Raw genomic sequence first — 20,768 nt, 5'->3', positions numbered from 1 at the left:
GCGAGAAACAGCCACTGCATTACCGGAAATTGCCTTCAAAATAAAAAACGCATTTTAACAATGTTTTGTGAATCAGAATCACGGCAAACAGTAGCAATTTTCATTTACATTTTTTTATTTACTGAAAATATACAGTTGAACATATCTGAATGCCTACTTCTGTAGCTACTTTATGTCGTACTACAACAACTACACTAGCTAGATATTATCTAACAATATATTTGTTTTGAAATGTACAAACGGAACTGTGTTGTTTTATTGTGTCCTACTTGACGTTATTGGGAAAAGCACCGTGGCTAAAAACTTCGGGGAAAATGGAAAAAGTAACAGGCGTAAAGACTGTATCCGTGCATCCGCTGCCGAGATAAGGAGCAACAGCGATGGATGTGCATGTTTTCTTCCTGGAGTGGTTTCCAAACTGACAATGGTGTCGAAGGAGGAAAAAACGCAGATTTTCTCGCATGTCCATTGAAAGTAAATTTACTCATGGAGAAAGGAGCAAGTCGGGAGTCATGAGCACAGGTTTGTTTCATGGGGGAGCCAACTTAACTTAACAAAATCCTGCTGTGCAAGCGCATATTGTGGTTGGCTAAAACTAAATATAAATACGTATTGAGTTTATTCGCAGAAAGTGGGAAACTGTGTAATTTGAATGTTATAACGGTCGATAGCATCTATTCTATTTTTACTCAGCCACAGTTAATTACAGTTTTTCTTAATAACAGCTTTCAAAAAGATATAAAAGAGGACGGGCTCGACCTCAATTTGAGTGCTTTCTAAAAACGCAATCACAGTCAAAAATGTCCCTTTCTGTTTGATTTTACAGCTACTGTTACAGCTGGAGGGGGTTAAATCCTTTGTCTTAAAACATCTGTACTGCTGTTGATGCAACAAGTCGGACTCGGTAATAAGCTGCAGTGTTAACATCTCACTTATAAAAACAGTTAACCTTTGCCTGAATGAAGAGGGGTGCCCTCAGTGAAATGGTATATGTGCGAAAGTGTTACTATGATTGTTTGTCTTTCCGCGACATGAGCGGGTTTAGTGCAGCTACCTGGCGTTGCCTTTTACAGCGAAAACATAAGGCCAATCTCCCCTCAAAAATCTTTGAAAAAAGTTTAATGTTACTTAAGTTATTAGTGGGCTTATGTCTCCGAGGACATAGTTTATTAACTTTGCTGGTATTGTAAGCATGTACTGGCAAATTCGGCGTACAGATAAAGAGACCAAGTAACATTTGTGATGAAGTTTTATATTAATTCTCCTTGCTTATCACCGCCATCCATGGTAAATTTAGATACGCATTTGTGTGAACCACTTCTTAAAGTTAAACTTTTCTAACATAAGGCGAATGCCGAATTGAAAAGTCGCCCTAAATGATTAGTACGACATGTTAATTACTGTCCCACGACGTACGTATTGTTGTTTTTAAGCCCAATGACTTTATACTTAATGGTTTTGAAACGGAGTTTGGAGCGAGGCTCTATCTGCAAAGGCAGAGCAGCATGTATTGGGGGCAGAGCGAATTTTGGTCGTTGGCCTTTTCGGAAACATCCGCTCGATGACTCCACTTCTCGTGGTGTCGGCCAGCCAAGACTTTCAGCCAGTAGAGGGGAAAAATATCGCCTACTATCTCAATTCACAGCTTTTTCTTAGTGTAGAGACAGTTTTTTATTTAAACTTTATTTAACCAGGTTCATCAAAGTGAGATTGTCTCATCAACCTTACATTAATAATAATAATAGCAGCATTTGTTTATTAATATAATGTATAGTAGTTCCATGTGGGGGAGAATGCATACAATACAATGCACGTTAGTGTAACTCATAGACTGTATATTATGAATATTTACAGTCTATGGTGTAACTCAGTTCTGACAACAAAACCATGACTTTTAAAAATGTAGGAACACAAACTGTCAGAAGCAGACGCTTACCAGTAGGAGGACACAACAGAAATATACCAGTTATATTTATATTATTGGTTGCCGCTGGTGTAGTTTGTACAATTTAATTAAGACAAGAACTAAAGACATGCCGAGCTTTCTCAAGTAGGAAGGAGGGAACAAATTCAATTGTGAATCTGAATTGAATAATCCAGTTTTATTTACTTTGTATTTCCTGCCTCAAGTGAAATGTAAGCCCTTCAGTACTCCTGGTTTTGATGCCTGAATTTATTTCGCAGATTACTCCAACCCGTAGTTCTTTAACCCTAAGAGTGACCTATGACCCGAGCTTTAACCACAGCTCGCAGCTGTCTATGCTCATAGTAGAGGAGGAGGAGGTGTGGATGAAGCATGCTTTTATGTGATGTGCTGGTGTTGCATGATTCACTTCAAAGGAAGTGTGAGTACCTTTCTCTTTAAATCTCCTCCCTCTTTTTTTACATGCAGGTGTGAAGAAGCCTCCATTAGCTCCCAAACCTAAACTCCCTGCTACCACCAAACCCTCTCCCCCGCCCATCGCCCCCAAACCAGGTCTTCTCTCCCAGTCTTCATTCGTCTCCCAACCTTCCCCTGCTACTCTCAAGAGGACAAAACCGGCTGTTGCCCCCAAACCATCCATTCCCAAATCCACAGCCTCGTCTTCCCCTGTTTCACCCCCGCCACCTAAACCCAGTGAACCCTTTGTCTTATCTCAGGAAGAGCAGGAATCTTTAGGCAATAATCTCTCACTTCTCAACTCCAGAAATGGGATTTTATCATCAGAGACGAACAAACTTGACTCGGATTACATCATTCCCACCTGCTCCTGTGGGCTCCGGGACTGTTCCCAGTGTCAGCGTCTGGAAAACGGAAATACAACTGAGATCGGGAGCGATTTGCACCAAGAGCTGTTGCAGAATGGGATTACTACAGAAGGATTCACAGGGACGAGGCAACAAGAGAACGCAGAAAACCGGGAGGAGGGAGTAGCTGTCGAAAAGGGTGAAGGCGGAGGGATTAGCAAGAAGCCCAGGGATAAACCTCAAAGACAGAGACACCTGGACAGGGTTAACAAAGAGGCACAGAGGACCGAGGAGCAGAACGCTTCAGAGACTTTAAAACATCAGGACAGTGCTGTTGCTGAGCCTGATGTTTCAAAAGCAGATGTACATACTGAGACCAAAAACACAGATTTAACAGACTCAGCCTGTGATGTTGCAGGCAGCATCATTGTCTCCCAAAGTGCCATTCCTCATGAGTCTTCTGCAGAATCCTTTCAGGGAGAATGCAGTGAGCCTATTAGCAAAGCATCTCCTACCAGGTTACACCCTGATCTGCAGGTCCCTGCTGCCCCCAGTAAGCCTCTCCCAGTCCCTCACCCACGCAAACCTAAAAAGCCAGCCCTGGTGAGGCAGGACGGCCTGGAGGACAGAGCCCAGGATCAGGTGGCGGAGGAACAGAAGCAGGGGCTTGAGATGCGAGAGGATGAGGGGAATCTGTCTCTAGCTGGTCTGTGTCTCAGTTCAGAAGACGAGGAGCTCAAACGGGACACATGTGACAGCCTTTTGCCCCAAAAAGACTCATGGATTGGAGACGATGAGACCAACGCGCCCGTCCCCCCTCCTCGACAGACCTCCCTCTCGCCACGCCTTTACAGAACAGTCCACGCGCCACCCTCTCTTAACAAAAACACCTCCCACTCCTTGGTCCTGCTCTCGCACGCTGACTCAATGAGCCACAAAAAAGGGGGCGAGGAGCACCGGTTGGAGGAGGATGAAGAGGACGGGTACGGCGACTTTGAGCGCTACCCGATCACTCACAGCCTCCCCAAACAGATCAAACTTGGCTGCCACCCTCCTCTGGCCAATGCGAGGAAAGCCTTTTCCGCCGACGATCAGCAGTCGCCGAGGGCGCCGCCCAGAAAACCTCAAAGACACAGCCTGCCAGCGGCCCCTCCCCCCTCCATCTGCCCTCCTGCACCCCCACACGCTAACACCCCGATGAGGGAGCTGCCTGCGCCTCCTCAGGAGAAAACAGCCTGGCGCTTCTCCCGACCCAACGTGACCTTCTTCAGCCGGCAGATGCCTTCCAGGAGCAGCGTGCCGCCAAAGAGCCGAGCTCCAGCGCTGGGGGGCAAGCAGAGGGCACAGTCCTTCTCCGCAGCTGACCTGGCCACCCGGGCCAACTCTCAAAAGAGGAACCTCTCTTTCCGGAAGCTGCTGGAGCTCCGGCTGTCCGTCAAGATGCTGCCAAAGCTGCTGGCCAAGGGAGGGCAGTCTCTGGACTGTACCAGCGCGGACTCAAGCCGGGGGGAGAAAAGCCCGGAGCGGCCCAATAGCTGCATAGTGGAGGCTGATATTTGCGGAGAAAATGGAGAGGGATCAGTGGAGTATGAGAACGTTCCTCTGTATGAGGAGATCCCCGAGTACATGAACCTGCCGTTTCACAGCGCGAGGCTGGGCTGGCCACATGACTCCGACGGAGCAGATTCAGACATCTATGAAGTGCAGGATCCCTATCACAGCTACCACGAACATGAGTACGAGGGGTACGCCATTTTGCATATTTAAACGTTTGTAAACATATTGTTTAAGGGTGCAACTAATGATTATTTTTGTTAATCAGTCTATTTTTTTGTGGCATTTTATGCATTTATTAGAGAGATTACAGTAGAGAGATGACACAAATTTAGGGAAGAGAGGAATGGGGAGTGACTTAACAAATTTTGCTAGCCGGATTGAAACCTGGAACTTTGCCACATCTCTCTTTCATTTTTATGATTGATTGATTTAATTGTTAAGTCTATTACATGTCTTTTTGTCTATCCAAAACCTAGACATATGTCATTTGCAGTGACATAAAACACAGAAAAGTAGTAAATTGTCACTTTTAAGAAGCTGGACAGAGCAAATGTTTTTGCATTTTCCCTTCCTAAATGACCACTAACACAACAATGCAACTAATAGATAAACGACTAATCGTTTTAGCACTCATCTTGTCTTTAAATTGTCTTTCTAAAGTGATCCAGCAGTAAAAGGTGCCTTATATGAAGACGAGAAAAACGTTTTTATGTTGTTGCTGTGAACAATGGCAGCTTGTGTTTGTGATGAAAAGAGCCTGAGGGTTGCTTTAGGCCGAGGTCCAGACCTGCTGTACAACAGTTGCTGCCACCATGCTGTTTCAGGTGACCCGTAGCTCCAGTGTGGGAACCGCTGTGTGCGACAGGTTGCACAGGTGACATTAGTGGTTTGTATTTGCAAGAGTGTAAAAGTCGGCCTTTGAGCCAGTGGCATTGAATTTGAATGGTGCATTGATGTGCAGCAGGTCAGCCTGTTTTCCTGTGGGTTATTTTCAGTGGCCAGAGCAGGAAATGTCTGAGAATCGCCACACAGCTCTCTAGAACAGGGAAAATAAACCTCCAGCAACCACCAGCCTCCTCCTCCTCAGCCTGCACACCCTCGCACTGCGTTTAGCCTCTTCCTAACCTCATCGCTCCACTTTTCTGTGAGGGAGTTTTTGTACTCATCCCGGTAAATGAACAAATAAAGCATCATTTAAATCACACCTGTGGAAAAGCAGCAGAGGGCTATACATGGAAAAAAAAGGCAGTCCGTGTACAGTGGGTTTATCGGAGCATTTTTCGCTGAAAACGACACTGATAAGAGCGCTTAACCAAAGCAGTAAAGAGCTGTAGAGCTGAGTCGAGTGATAGTTCTCAGTGGATTTGTCGATACAACTAACCCTGTTACTACAATAGTAATAACACAATACTTTGATCTATTTAATATAAAAAATATTGATTAGTGCAGCTTTTAGAGACTCAAAGTGGAGAATCTTTGGCATTACGCTCGGTAAATGACTCAAACAAATAATCGATTGTCAGAACTAGTGTGTTAGAAGTGTCAAGGGACACCGCCAGCAACTTTCACTCAGTCCCCTTGTCACATTTATGCCATTAAGATCCCATTGACCCACTCTGTTCTTGATATTAGGCCCAGTCCACACTGTTGGGATGAGGAGCTGTTCCCATGATAGCTGCCACGCTTCCGGTTTCCTCTGTCAGACCGTTGCGTCTGTGATGAAGTCAAGGCCGCATTAGGCGACGATGAGGCTCACTGGTGTGAAATCAGCCGTTGAAACAATTAAGACGTACCCCTGCTTCTTAATTCTGTCTGGTATGCGGAGTGTTTGGCGGGGGTTTTAGAGAGGAGAAAGAGGGAGCTAGTGAATCTGTAGTGTTTCCCAGGCATCTGAGCCTGTTAAGTTTATGTAAGTAGCCTCAGGCTGTAAACAAGTGGCGCTCTGTGCCTGATCCAGTGTTTTGGAATGCTCCACTATAGAAAAAGCATAAGAGAGAAAGAAGTTGGGGGGAGAGGGAGGGAGGGGAGGGGAGGTGTGTATTACGATTTAGGTAAAAACAAAACTGTCGGGTGGCAAGTAAGAAAAACAAGGAAGTGGAGAGAGTGGGCTATTGCTGATGAGAGTGAAAGGAAATGTGAGAATGTTTGGAGTCCCACAGTCTTTCTTAATAATATTTGAGTAAATAAATATATTTTAATATTCATTCACCCTTTCTTTGCCAAGATACAACATCTACAAGCCGCTATGCAGCGCTGTGTAGGAAAGAGAAACAGCAGGTCAGGGCTGAGGAGACAAAAATCAACACATTTAGTCGTCCTCATTTTATTTCATCAGCCTTTTGAAATCAGACAGCTTTACTGTAGAGAAAACATTAAAACATAAGTGACATACAAACACATGTTGCTGCTTGTACTAACTTGGCAGACAACACTTTCTGTGAGTAGAGCAGAACCAGCAGGTTTTCTCGCTGCCAGCAGCAAGTTAGTCATAATGGCAAGAAAAAGTATTATCTATCCATGGGTATAGGCCTACTTAAAACATGATAATAAAAAAGCACAACCTCCTTGGTGGAGATAATAAGGACTGGGCATTATGGCTGAAAATAAATATAAATAAAAGAATATCAATATATGTCATGTGTTGTTTTTGGTGCATGGCGAGCCCATATTCATCTGATAACAATTTGTTTGAAATCAGTAACTGAGACAACAAGAGCTTGTGAAATGATTGCATCATATCGACCTCGATACGAAAGTCAAGGTTGGATAATACTGAATTCATAATGAAATAATAGAAACAATAATTACTGCTGCAACTAACCATTATTTTCATTATCGATTAATCCGTTTTTGAAATTCTTTTTTGGGTGTATGAAATGTTGAAAAACAGCACACACAAAAATACCCATAACTTCCTATGCACTATTACAACTCACTGTGTTTGCTTGAAACTAATTCATGTCCTGATTGTTTTAGCTCTAATAGTAACATATAACAATAGCACACATCAAATAAGATCTTTTCTTATTTAAGGGGGTGTTTGTGAACACTCAATCTGTGTATTACTGAACTACAATCCTTCATTAATCAGTCTTCTCGTCTATATTTTATCTCATGTAAGGTCTTATAAAATTCTACTCAACCAGGGTTGGCATTTTCTTTAAAGGTCCCATGGCATGAAAATTTCACTTTATGAGGTTTTTTAACATTAATATGCATTCCCCCAGCCTGCCTATGGTCCCCCAGTGGCTAGAAATGGCAATATGTGTAAACCGAGCCCTGGGTATCCTGCTCTGCCTTTGAGAAAATGAAAGCTCAGATGGGCCGATCTGGAATCTTCTCCTTATGAGGTCATAAGGAGCAAGGTTACCTCCCCTTTCTCTGCTTTGCCCGCCCAAAGAATTAGGGGACCACTAAGGTCTATATAAAAGAGACTTCAGATACAGTATTAGGGGACCACTAAGGTCTAGATAAAAGAGATTTCAGATACAGTATTAGGGGACCACTAAGGTCTATATAAAAGAGACTTCAGATACAGTATTAGGGGACCACTGAGGTCTATATAAAAGAGACTTCAGATACAGTATTAGGGGACCACTGAGGTCTATATAAAAGAGACTTCAGATACAGTATTAGGGGACCACTGAGGTCTATATAAAAGCATCCAAAGAGCACCATGTCATAGGACCTTTAAACCTCCAAAATGAAAAATTATTATATAGAAATGATTCTTATCGGTAAAGATGCGTGATCAATATTTTCCATTGTACAAAAACTCTGAATGAGTTTCCCTCTTGTACTGACTCATATGCTTCTTCTGAGTAAAGATTAAGTTTGCTCAATTTATCATCAAGTCCCCCTCTTGCACAAAACTTTAATGTTTATTTATCCAGGGAGTGTTTTTCTGAACTCACACTAACGCTCCTCTGCAGCCCCGCTCTGCTTCTCCTGCACACGTTTAAATATTCCTTCCGAAGCTAAGCTACATTCTGTACCATTTCATATTTCTCTTGACTGTCACTCTGTCCCCGGTTTTGGTGTCTGCAGTGGCTGGCTGGGGCAGGACGTCCACTCTGAGGAGGAGGAGAGCCACAGTTCAGATGAAGAGGACCACAGCTCCACCTCCAGCAAGGAGCACCTGAACGTAGCAGACCGACAGGTAATCACCTCCCTCTAAGCTGTGAGGGCCCTCCAGTAGTTATACAGCAATGATTATAAAGTAATAAACAAATGAAGTATGTCTCAAACTGAAACTGAAGTGTTTGCCAGCACCTGATGACGGATCATTTCTGTTCTCGTTAAGGCCGGTTATAAAACCAATGCAAATATATTTTGTTTCTATAATGACATGCCTCTAGTTTACAGTGGAGTTTACTTATTATAACAAACATTTGGTTTAACAACTTTGTTGGTATATTTTTTTCAATAGCAGTTCCCGTAAGTCTTAAACAATATTTCTTTTAGAAAGGCACAGGAAATTAGATGTCAACTTTAATTCTTTTGAAACTGGTTTGTCATTTTAACAGAAATAGTCCATTATGGCGTAGTCTGACTCACTGAATGTAGACTGTTAGTGTAAGCTTGCTTATTGGCTGGCTTTTTAGGCTGCCATTCTCCTCCCCTTCCTCTATCTCCGCTATCTATTTTGCAAGGGCTCTGTCCCTGCAGCCGGGGCATTGCCCCGCCCAAGACGATTGTGATTGTGTTAAAAGAAATACAAATAAGCCAGAGCTACATAGCTGAATGATAATGGTTGCTTCCAGACCTTTCTCGATCGCAGACACAGCGCCGCGGAGATGGGTCTGGCTAACACGAGACTCATTATGGCTGAAATAAATGAAAACACACATTATTTGTTTTATCTATAAAATGACCGAACATTTGCCATTTTAGAGACCACAGTGACATCTTCAAATTGGTTTTGTCTGAGGAAACAGTCCAAAGCCAAATGTTTTCCATTTTTGGTTGAAAAGTCATTCAAACTCTTAATAGCAAAGATTTACGAGAAGTCAAAAAAAGAATTGTGCAACAGAAATGTTTTGACCTCTCAGATGTATCTTGCGACGCCTTGAGGGTTCCTGAACTCCATGTTGGGAACCACTGCTTTGATAAGGCTGCTGTTATTCACACTTAAGTGATGAGGGAAATGCTACAAAAATGTTACCAGGTCATAACTAAAGGACCAAGAACCAACATATTTGGAAAAATGGCTCTGAGCTGTTTTTTTAGACATGATGCCAACATGTAGAATTGGCAGAGCATTTACGGATCACAATGGGCGTCTCACATCACTGCCGGTGACTAAACTGTCACTGCAGCTACTGGAGATTGTGTGCACGTTTGCTGCCAAGTGTGTTCGTGACAGCTTTCCAGAAGTGTGTGTGTGTGTGTGTGTGTGTGTGTGTGTGTGTTGAAAGGGGGGGATGGTGAGCAAACACACAAGGGTTACAGGTTCAGGAATAGCTCTCTCAATGAGCTTTTTTGTGTGTGTGTGTGTGTGTGTGTGTGTGTGTGTGTCCTGTGTGACCCTCTCTATGATACTGTCAGCACCTGTGTCCGATGCCCCACAAACCTCCAGGGTATCACAAATACAGGCTCCGATAGGACCAGTAGGACATTTCAGTCAAGTGGGGGGCCAAGGCTGCTGTCCAAATTAAGTCATTGAAAGACCGCCCCATTGCCATTCAACAACACACACCATCAGAAAGACACAGGGAGAGGAGAGAGAGATAGAGAGAGGGGGAGAGAGGGGGAATGAAAAAGCTCGCTGCTTTACTTTGGGGCCTGACTGAGCTGTTTTTTTGGGCTGTAAACTCAAACCTGATGGTTTTACAGAGCGAAACGGGATCTGAGTGATCATGGTGATTTGCAGCGAGCCTGTGAGCGTACGGTACAGTGATGTGTTTTGGTAAAGTCGGTAGCTGTTAGCATTTCTGTAGCATTGCTGAACTGTTTGTGTTTCTCTTCTTTCAGCAAGAGGATGAGATGAAGAGGAAGAAAGTGGTGCACATTGCCCAGGAGATTATGAGCTCAGAGAAAGTGTGAGTGCTTTTATAATGAACCAGGGACACATAACACCCCTAAAGTATAATCTCAAATGTGCTGTACTTGATGGTTATCTAACTGATGTGTTTCTGCTCTTGTATCAGGTTTGTGGATGTCCTGAAGCTTCTTCACATAGTAAGTTAATTTATTTATTTATTCTTTTGTTTAGTTTTTTTGCAGTGGAGGGAAGAAGAGCGCCCAACATAATAAATCGTCCTGTATGTTTTGTTACTCGCACCGACACTTTGTTTGTTTTGAATGGTGTTCAAAAGCTTTTTCCCAGGGATGGGCATGAATTAATGAGGTCTTGGCTGATGTTGCTCAAGTGCCCGTACAGAGTTGAATAATGCAGTTACTTACCAGCTGAGGCTTTTAAAGTTGCTGTGTTGGACAGTTTTGGTTTCCCGTGGGCAGCATTGGGCAGGTAAACGCACGGCCACAAGTAGGGAGGCTGTGCTTTGATCAGTCCCATTACCAGGGAACGCTGTCAGGCAAGAGGGGGGTTGTTTTTGTGCAAGCAAAAGGGAGCATGAGTGAGTCTTCAGTCCATGTTTGGTTTGGCTCTGTTGACGTGAGCTGCCTAGTTTATCTGGTGAATTTAAATGCCAAAATTCTTTTTTTTCCCCATCTTTGTTTTTTTTTTTGTTTTTTTTGGAGAATTATTAGTTATCTTATTAATCCGTTGCCAATAACAGAAAATGGTCAGCTATTACCAAGAAGTATTTAAAAAGGGATCAATTTTGTAGTGTTGTTTTAGTATGTCCATGTAAGGCTGGGCAATGTGTATAAAAATCTCAATTAATTATACATGTTTGTTTTTGCTTTTTCCAACGTTTTAAATTGTTAAATTTTTCTTCTACACATTTTCAGGGCTTATTTCCATGTCCCATATTTTCTGATATAAAACAAAAATTGAAAACGGGTCAATGTGACCTGAAATCAACACAAGGGTTAAATACATACTTGTGGTTGTTAGGGTTCCGTGAGTCTGTAACATGCTCTGCTTTAAACATTACATTACATGTCATTTAGGTGACGCTTTTATCCAAAGTGACTTACAATTGCTATACATATGAGGTCATGAGGAGCAACTAGGGGATAAGTGTCTTCCTTAGGGACACATTGGTTGATGTATTGCAGTGGGAATCGAACCTGGATCTCCCACACCAAAAGATTCTGTTTCAAAGAAATATGCTAAAATGCTGTATTATCGCTTATCGTGTTGCATGCCTCTCTGTTTTGAATGAAGACTAACCGGAACTATGTGACTGGATGATGTCTGGTTGTTGTAGTTTTTTTTTTAGGGAATGTGTGCGTAAAAAATGAACCGTACACACTGACATGAGAAAAATCAAGTTGTGCCTTTGAATGTCAGTATTTGTAAACTTAGCGTGTAATATATTAAAGTACTTTTTATGTCTTTCCTTGTTTGTTAGATGTAACATTTGACAGGGAATCTCTGCCTTTATATATGTTCACGTTTATGACAAGGATATACTCTGTAGTCGGTCTGTCCTGAGGGGAATCCCAGGTGAGACGGGTCAAGGGTCCACCTGTCTGGCCGCCTCAGACATGGCTTTAGTGAAACCCACGGCAGGATTGGTAGAATACTTTGTCCTGTGGCTGACAGGGGGCGGGGGGGTGCTCTGTCCAAGAAAAGAGGTCATATCGCATTCTTCTCTCTGCGCGGACGGCCTGGCAGCTGCTTCCTCAGGCCACAGAGAAGACCTCCAGACACACACATACCTTAGATAATCCTCTGTGTGTGTATGTGCAGTGTTTGTGCAGGTGTGTGTGTGTTTGTTGACTATGTGTCATATATTGCCATATTTGTGGCAAGTCGTCCAGCCAACGTGTTTACATTTTTGTCCCTATTTTTGAAGTTGGTTTATTTGTAACCAACGTTCATGTGTGTTTTGTGAGTAAGATGGCGGTTTTGTCAGGACTGATAGTGGCTAGTGGCCAGAGTGGCCATTTTTTTTTTTTGTCATGTTATAAGTGCACAAGTAGTTGATTTATAAGCCGTGATAATAGTGCATTATAATTAAAATATATTAAAATTACATTTTTATGAACCCTAAAACTAAACCTAAAAAATGTCTGGAAAATTCCTATTTTTCCTTCTTTTTTGTTAAGCTTTGGTATTTGTTTTTGTTAGTTGTGTATCTGTTTCTGCATGGGAACTGGAGAAATGTAATTGGCTCGTCTTGTTTCTTGTAGTTGATATAATAAACCTGATGAGAAACGTTGAGCATAACATTTTGTATAAATATTGTTGTATTTCAATATAGAGGAACAAGGCACAAGATAAACACTTCATCACAAATACATATCACATCAAATTAAATCTATATCTTTTTTTTTTTTACTGCTAAATTAACTGCTTGTCACCTGAAATGTCGCAGTCCTTTTGAGGTATATATAACGTACTTGTGTGCGTGCGTGTGTGTCGGGCAGGTTGGAGGAGGGGGCAGTTTATGAGCTGTTAACCAGGTGTTCCTGTTCAGCTGCAATACAGTATGTTGTCATGTCACCCCCCCCCTGTACGGCTGTGTTTGTGTGAAATAATGATGACATTTCCCCTTCCTTGTCTCTTCAGGACTTTCGGGATGCGGTTGCCAAGGCAACCCGTCAGAATGGGAAGCCCGTGGTGGATGAGCGAATCCTCAGCCAGATCCTGTATTACCTGCCACAACTCTACCAGCTCAACAGAGACCTGCTGAGGGAGCTGGAGGATAGAGTGGCACACTGGTAAACACATACAAAAACACACACACACACACACACACACACACACACACACACAATTCAATGAGTTGTCATGTGGGCATACTTAAGCCCTGTATTTTTTTAGCCTGTATTTGTTAACATTTTGGCAAACTAGCACCATTATGCAATATTAGCTATTAGCAGTTCCTGTTTGCAGTGCACCCATTGATGTACAAACAATCATCACTGGATTACTTTGATACACAAGAAAATGTTGAAACATAAAGATTCTCAATCAAGTTCTGCAGTTCAGTCCTGTTTTCTATGATTTCTGATGATGATTTTTACGATTAACAATTTTAATAGACAGTTTGGGCACTTTCACCATTATTTGTTTTCTTCCAAATACCGGTAAGAGTTTTACCTACTTTGTGTTTAACTGAAGGGTTTGTTTACCTCTCAGATCATGTCCTCCTCATGTCCTCATGCTGCTGCTCTACTGGACTCTTTTTTTTTTAGCAATATTATTGAAGGGAGCTGTTTACGTCTGTCTGGTTACAGGAGCGACCACCAGAGACTGGCAGACATCTTTGTCCAAAAGGGTCCCTACCTGAAGATGTACTCCACCTATATCCGGCAGTTTGACAACAACGTGGCTCTGTTAGACGAACAGTGCAGGAAAAACACTGCATTTGCCGCTGTTGTCAGAGAGTTTGAGGTAAAGCTGGAAAAAGGGTCGCGTGTTTGTTTTTATTATGTGTATTATGTGTTTTCCTGCAGCGAAGGTTGGAATATCATTACTTTTCTTATTGTTGTCATATTGCATTATTACTCTTGGCTCCAGCTAACAATTATTTCCACTATTGAATGATCTATCTTTTTGGAAGTTATTAATTAATTGACAAAAATGTAAGCACGTCTTTTCTTCTACTTCATTTTATAAAGCTGTAACAAGCCAATTTAGTTTTCCTGGTATCTCAATTAACTTTTTATCAGGCCTTTTTGTCATTTTCTTTCAAACATGTAATCACTCGGTAGACTAAAGCACATCAGGACCTTTTCAAGCAGGATTTTAATGGGGATTGTTTAGCTTACATTATCTAAAAAAATCTCAGACATTTAAAAAATAATATAGTTCAGCTGTCTACAACTTTAATCCAGAAGCGTGTAGCAGCCATCAAGACACTCTACACAACTCTCAAACAGTTAATTGGAAGCTTCAGTGTCTGTTTGTTTCGTCTCAGATGAGTCCAAGATGTGCCAGTCTGGCTCTGAAACACTACCTGCTGAAGCCTGTGCAGAGGATCCCTCAGTACCAGCTGCTGCTCACAGGTACCAACACCATGACACACATCCACTCCCTGTCTTTATCTGTTCTGCAATCCTGTGCAAAGGTCAGGTTTATTGAATCAGGTCACTCCTTTATTGATCACACGTGAATGGAACTTAGGTCTAGAGTCACATCTTTCTTTATTTTGGTACCATGCTGGCACCCAGTGGACAGTAACGGTAACATAAACCTGCAGACCTGCCAACCTGTACGCATTTTGCGTAGTAGATACGCATTTTGACATCAAAATACGGTGATACGATTTGTCACTTTAAACTACGCGAAAATCAGGTGACTGTTTTGAGTTCACTCGTTCACGTGCAGTAACCGTCTCAGTCTAACTCTTGATGATAGTAGGCAGCAAAACCTATGGCTAAAACACATTGACATATATATAAGCTAAAACAGCGTAGCAGCCACGAGCATGCTGGGAAAAAAAACTAAAGAAGAAGAGTTCGACCAATCACACCGTCGGGTCACTTCCTCTAGCGGGGATATCGCTTTTATATATTTCAATGGGATATCGCCTACTAGTGTTATTCATTCCTCCATCATTCCCGTTTAGTTTGGTTGGTTTCCCCCATATATCTATGGTTTTCCCCAAGGGAGGACTGTGCTTGCAAAGGTAAACGGATTTGATGTAGAAAGGTGAAATGAATTAATTTACGTAGCCTACCTGTCAACTTTGGAGAAATATTATTTATTTATATCATTATTAATACAACCTTGCATTTATAAAGTCTTGGATTTCGTTACAAAGGTCTTATATATTGTTTTGCCTTTCCTATGATTAAGTTCATACCGTAACAAAATTAACTGTTACTAATGTAGGCTAACGGAGGACTGAGACTCAAAGTAAACACGCCTCTCTGACAGGTACCGGGGGGTTAGCGGTTAAACTGAGCGGAGGATGTGCGGAATGTGTCGGTGTCTGTCGGACCTTGGCTGGCCGCTCGGCGCTAACAGGCTAACGGCTTATTAGCTAGCCACCGAGCGGCAACGTCTGCAAAGATTGGCTCTGTGAGCGCATCAATCTGCCCGGTGTGCGTAACAAACAGAGCGAGCAGCCGCCGGACTCTTAACATCTGTTGATCCGTGCAGGACTTCACTGTGAGCGGACTGTTTAGAGACGATGTGACCGGCAGGTAACGTTAAAGGTTCGCTGCTACTGTAGCAGAGCTGCAAGGAAACGCTGAACTGAGCTGTGTGTTTTCAGTGTTAAACACTGCTGCAGGTGTTCATGCACGACTGTTGTTGGTGATCTCCAGAGGTGGAAGACTTACTCACATCATGTATTGCAGTAAAAGTAGAAAAAACAGTGTTGTAGAGTTACAAATTACTTGTCAGTTACATGTCCTGCATTCAACATCTTCCCTATGTAATAGTACGAAAGTATTATTAAAATATACTTAAAGTACCAAAAGTAAAAGTGCTCATTATGCAGTGTAATATATTTTATTTTATTGGATTATATTATGATCCAATAAATTGTATTAAATATGACCGATAATTTAAATAAAATGTTTTATTTAATTCAAGTAGCCTACTTGAACATAATTATTTTCTAGGGTTTAAAATATATACAGGTTTGACATTTAATGGCAATTTTTTTGCGTGTGCGTGCTGCCGTGTTCATGAACCAGAACTTCAACAATAAATCAGTAAGTTGCTACTCAAAAAAGTTTTTCAAGGTTGGCAGGTCTGAACCTGAGAGTTCCTGTTTGACACATGGGTCAAATTCTGCCAAACAAATTGCATTGATTGATGATTTTTTAAGGCAAATGAGGAGCTGTCTGAACACTGATAATTAGGAATTTGGCATAAAACACTTGTTAAATCATCAAAGAAGGTATAACGGATATTAAATCTTGTAATTCTGGGGTTTTATGTCTCCCACTGGTGCCAACATGTAGAGCAGAAATGTATTTGTTTTTTATAATTCATATTCTGCACAATGTACAAAATGTAGGTGGACGTTTGCCTTGCAGGTCAAAACGTTGTATTACAAAATATATCTGGGATCAGCCTCTCCTTTTTTCTTTTGTTGCAGTTCTGTTTGTCCTGTACCTTTACCCAGTTGATGCACACTATCCACCTTTTTTTGCTCAAAATGAATTGAAACCTCTTTTTCAGATTATCTGAAGAATCTCCCAGAGGACTCTGAGGATTATAAAGACACACAAGGTTAGACAATACTCACCGTTAGTGTCTACCAGGACATCAATTTGTGCTGTTAACAAAGAGAACGTATGCCAAAACACTAATGTTTTTATCTTTGCTATCCGTGCAGCTGCCCTCAGCATAGTGAAAGAAGTGGCCAACCATGCAAATGATATTATGAAACAAGGGGTAAGACCTTATTCCGCACAATGCTTTAAATATTTTCTACCTCAGCCTCGGGTTTCTCCTTACCTCTCCGATGTTGTGCTTCAGGATAACTTTCAGAAGCTGATGCAGATTCAGTACAGTCTCAATGGTCACCATGAGATCGTTCAGCCAGGCAGGGTAAGTCTCCAAAGTGTCGCCAGGACCAACATGTAAAACCCCTCCCCAAACCAAAGTTCCTACCCCAGTTAGTTTTGTAAGGGGGTGGGAGAATTATCACACAGGTGTAAATTCTCTCAAAAGACTGCCAAATACCAGTGTTGCTGATATTTCAAATAGCTGTTTAACAAATAACGAGACATAGAAATATTTTATCTGCACAGAAATTCCCATTTAAATAAATGACACGACTTTAAAACACATTTGAATATATCTTTAAGTAAATAAATACAAAATACTGCAGACTCAACAGTTCCCAACTGATAATAATAATGTACTGCACATTAATCTACAACCATGATATCACCCAACATGCCAAATATGCTCCTACATTCACCCTCTTCTGTGCTTCTGTTTGGTTCCTGTTTCTGTCTTGGTTATTTTAAACTTATTTTTTGGAAAATTAAAATATTAAGTAGCCACTGAACTCTAAATACTTTTTTTTAATGCAACCCATTGAGACCAAACATGTTAATATTTGCAGGTGTTTCTGAAGGAGGGCACACTAATGAAGCTGTCTAGGAAAGTCATGCAGCCACGAGTCTTCTTTCTGGTGAGCGATACATGGAAAATTGTTTGTGATTCCAGTTTACATTTTGCTTTTACGTTTCTCTTACCTGTCTTTACTCTCAAAATGGAGTTGATCTAAATATATGTTTGCATTTTCTTGTACCTCCGTAAATCTGTTGTACTTATTGTGTCTGTGTTTTCTTCAGTTTAATGATGCACTCATGTACACCACTCCGGTCCAGTCTGGCCAGTATAAACTCAACAGTGTCCTCTCTCTGGCTGGGATGAAGGTTAGAGTTTAATTTATATTACTCTAAACCACCTTCTGTTAACCAACTGTACACTACTGTCTACAACTGCACTATATTTCTTGTCCTGTCTATACTTGAATATCACATTGCACTTTTCTGCACTTCTGGTTGGACACAAACTGCATTTCCTTGTCTTTGTACTTGTACTCTGCACAATGACAATAAAGTTGAATCTAATCTAATCTAGAGATGCAGTGCAAACACAACACACTGTCCTTTTTTATTTTAATTCTTTACTTTAAATTTCTTTTATATACTGTACTTACTTCCTCGATCTACACTGATTATTCCTATTTTTACCGACTATGTTGTCTCTTTGTTCTCATGTTTAAGGTTGTTCTTTATTTATTTTTAATATTTGCCTCCATATTGCATTTTTTTGTGTTAATCCACACCGAAACTTTGTGTCTAGTGAATTATTGAGGCTGAGTTTTCAGCAACAGTTTGAACATTGCTCATACATTTTACATGGTTGCACAATCTCTGGTGGTTATTAATGGATTTCTGGTGTATTTTTCTAGGTGAGTAAACCCAGCCAGGAGGCCTATCAGAATGAGCTGAACATTGAAAGTGTTGAACGCTCTTTCATCCTGTCTGCCAGGTCAGCAGTCCAGTCTTCATCAGATTCTGCACATAATGAGCTTTAAATGTAATTGGTTGTGTTCACTGTAGCTGAGAGTTTGGATGTATTTTGTGCTTGCAGCTCAGCTACAGAGAGAGACGAGTGGCTGGAGGCCATCGCTAAGGCCATAGACGACTACACAAAGAAGAAAATAACCTTCATATCAAGTCGAAGTCAGGAGGAGGTAAACCAAAAAATCTGCGTTGCTGTATGTTCTAAATTAGTCTCGCATTGCCAGACCTTCCTCCACAGCGCTGTGGAGGAGGGTCTGACTAGTCCACACAGCATTCCGGGATGGGAGAAAAACGTGCTCTGGTTTATTGGCACTTCTTTAAACCAATCACAATCGTCTTGGGCGGCACTAAGCTCCGCACGGAGCCTCTGCAAGATAGCCTCGGGAAGGAACTTGTTTTGGTGGAACGTGTGTACATTCAAAGGTTGTTTTAGTCGTGCAACAGAAAACTCAGATTGGACAGATAGTCTAGCTAGCTGTCTGGATTTACCCTGCAGAGATCGGAGGAGCAGTTAACCATAGTCCTCACAAATCGACCAGAGTTTTAAATTTCAACACAAAGAAAGCGGAAGGCAACGGACACCTGGCGACATCTGGCAATTACGCCAGATTTGCATTCGGTGTAATATTCTGCGGCACCGGAGCAATCCCAGAAGTGGAACGTCGTGGATATAGACTAGTTCTAAATCAGCCCTGAATGTGTCCATGTTAACCCTCGATCTGTCTTGACTCAGGCAGAGGGTGTTGTGGACACCGGGGCCCCATTAGGCTCAAAGGCTCCCATCTGGATCCCAGACCTGAGGGCCACCATGTGTATGATCTGCACCTGCGAGTTCACCCTCACCTGGAGGAGGCACCACTGTCGCGCCTGTGGCCGGGTCTGTACCACTCTGACCGCCGCTACTCCTACAACACATTGTCTCATTAACCGCCTTCTCATCGCAGTTACATGTGTGTCTGACAGGTGGTGTGTCAGGCATGCTCCGCCAATAAGTACTACCTAGAGTACTTGAAGAACCAGCCGGCACGTGTGTGTGATCACTGCTTTGTTAAACTACAGGAGAATAGTAAGTAAAGATGGATTTCAGTTTCATCATATTTTTGATTTTTTGATGATACTGACAATTAAAAAAATATAGAATACCACCAGACTTATCCTTAAACATGAGATTATTTACGTGAGATGGAACCAAAAAATTGTTTTTGTTTTAGGTGACCGCTGTGCCTCAACATCAGTTTCTCCTATCAAATCTGGAGCTTTCTCCTTCACTAGAAAACAGAAGAAGATTCCTGCTGCACTAAAAGAGGCAAGGAACATAAATTCACATTTCCTTAGTATGTTTTGGGTTCATTTTTAGCATCTTATGTGTAGCGAGCATGTGAAGTTATTTGTTTTTTCTCATGCTGTTTTCCCAGGTGTCCGCCAACACTGAGAACTCCTCCATGAGCGGCTACTTAAACAGGTCCAAAGGCAACAAAAAGCAGTGGAAGAGGCTGTGGTTTGTCATCAAGAATAAAGTCCTGTACACCTACGCTGCCAGCGAGGTACTCCCACTGTTGATTTTTTTTGGTTTTTACTTAACTCTGTATAGCTTTTATACCTTTTTGGTTGAGTAATTATTTCTCCCTCTAGGATGTTGCAGCTTTGGAGAGTCAGCCGTTGCTCGGTTTCTTCCTGAGGGAGGAGAAGAACGGGCCGGCTCAGAAGCTGCAGTTTAAGCTGTATCACAAAAATACGCTGTTTTACATCTTTAAAGCTGACGACATCCCCACCGCACAAAGGTATTTGAATTTTTTAACGGCAGACTTTTTAGTCATGGTTGATCACGCCTTTAGCTATTGCTAAAGAATGTTCAACACTAAAAAAAAACATTCATTATGGTTTGTTTTATGAAAATCTTTAAATGATTCTATATTAATATATGATACCATTATAACTTTTTAATGATGTTATTTATTAAAGGTATAGTATTGTTCATTTGAATGTGTTTCAATTTGGTGCTAATGGTCTGTTGTTCATTTTTATCTTTTAGATGGATCGAAGCCTTCCAAGAGGCAATGATTCTTGAACAGTAATTTGGTTTTACAGCAGTGAAGTCGCATCACAGCCCCGGAGCCAGTTAATAGACAACTTACGACCCCTGATTGATCTTAGGTCAGGGATCATCAGCTCAGGAAGGACTCCCGATGGACTGTTCAACAGAAACCCACTGCAGAACGCCACATTTACTGTATGTGGGGAAACCGGACTGCTTTTCCCTCAAAGAACTGAATTCTATTTCTCTTGACATATTTTCTACCAACAACTGCTAACGTTACTGATGCTCAGCTGAGGTCAGAGTTAATAGTTTGTCACAGCTGTGGGTCAAAGGTCAAGTCCAGGAGCGTGTGTGTGTGGAA

The 20,768-nt window shown here is 41.8% G+C and overlaps 1 protein-coding gene across 2 annotated transcripts; it reads left to right on the top strand.

Moving 5' to 3' along the window:
- Nucleotides 1-302: 302 nt before the first annotated feature.
- Nucleotides 303-20,768, top strand: fgd6 (FYVE, RhoGEF and PH domain containing 6). 2 transcript variants are annotated; one of them, XM_028571076.1, is made up of 21 exons: nucleotides 303-522; nucleotides 2,393-4,463; nucleotides 8,332-8,443; nucleotides 10,258-10,325; nucleotides 10,434-10,464; nucleotides 12,929-13,080; nucleotides 13,600-13,756; nucleotides 14,283-14,370; nucleotides 16,502-16,552; nucleotides 16,659-16,717; nucleotides 16,802-16,873; nucleotides 17,397-17,465; nucleotides 17,629-17,712; nucleotides 18,255-18,334; nucleotides 18,437-18,539; nucleotides 19,103-19,246; nucleotides 19,333-19,435; nucleotides 19,581-19,675; nucleotides 19,785-19,913; nucleotides 20,002-20,150; nucleotides 20,402-20,768. In XM_028571076.1, the coding sequence occupies exons 1-21, from the start codon at nucleotides 462-464 to the stop codon at nucleotides 20,442-20,444; spliced, it is 3,921 nt and encodes a 1,306-aa protein (XP_028426877.1). In that variant the 5' UTR covers nucleotides 303-461; the 3' UTR covers nucleotides 20,445-20,768. The 2 variants fall into 2 exon arrangements, with proteins under 2 accessions (XP_028426877.1, XP_028426876.1); XM_028571075.1 differs by having other exon boundaries at nucleotides 2,393-4,472.

Source organism: Perca flavescens, chromosome 23 (assembly GCF_004354835.1).
Source record: "Perca flavescens isolate YP-PL-M2 chromosome 23, PFLA_1.0, whole genome shotgun sequence".
Classification (NCBI taxonomy): domain Eukaryota; kingdom Metazoa; phylum Chordata; class Actinopteri; order Perciformes; family Percidae; genus Perca; species Perca flavescens.
The sequence above is the reverse complement of the archived record's forward strand: the minus strand, read 5'-3'. Positions and strand labels throughout refer to the sequence as shown.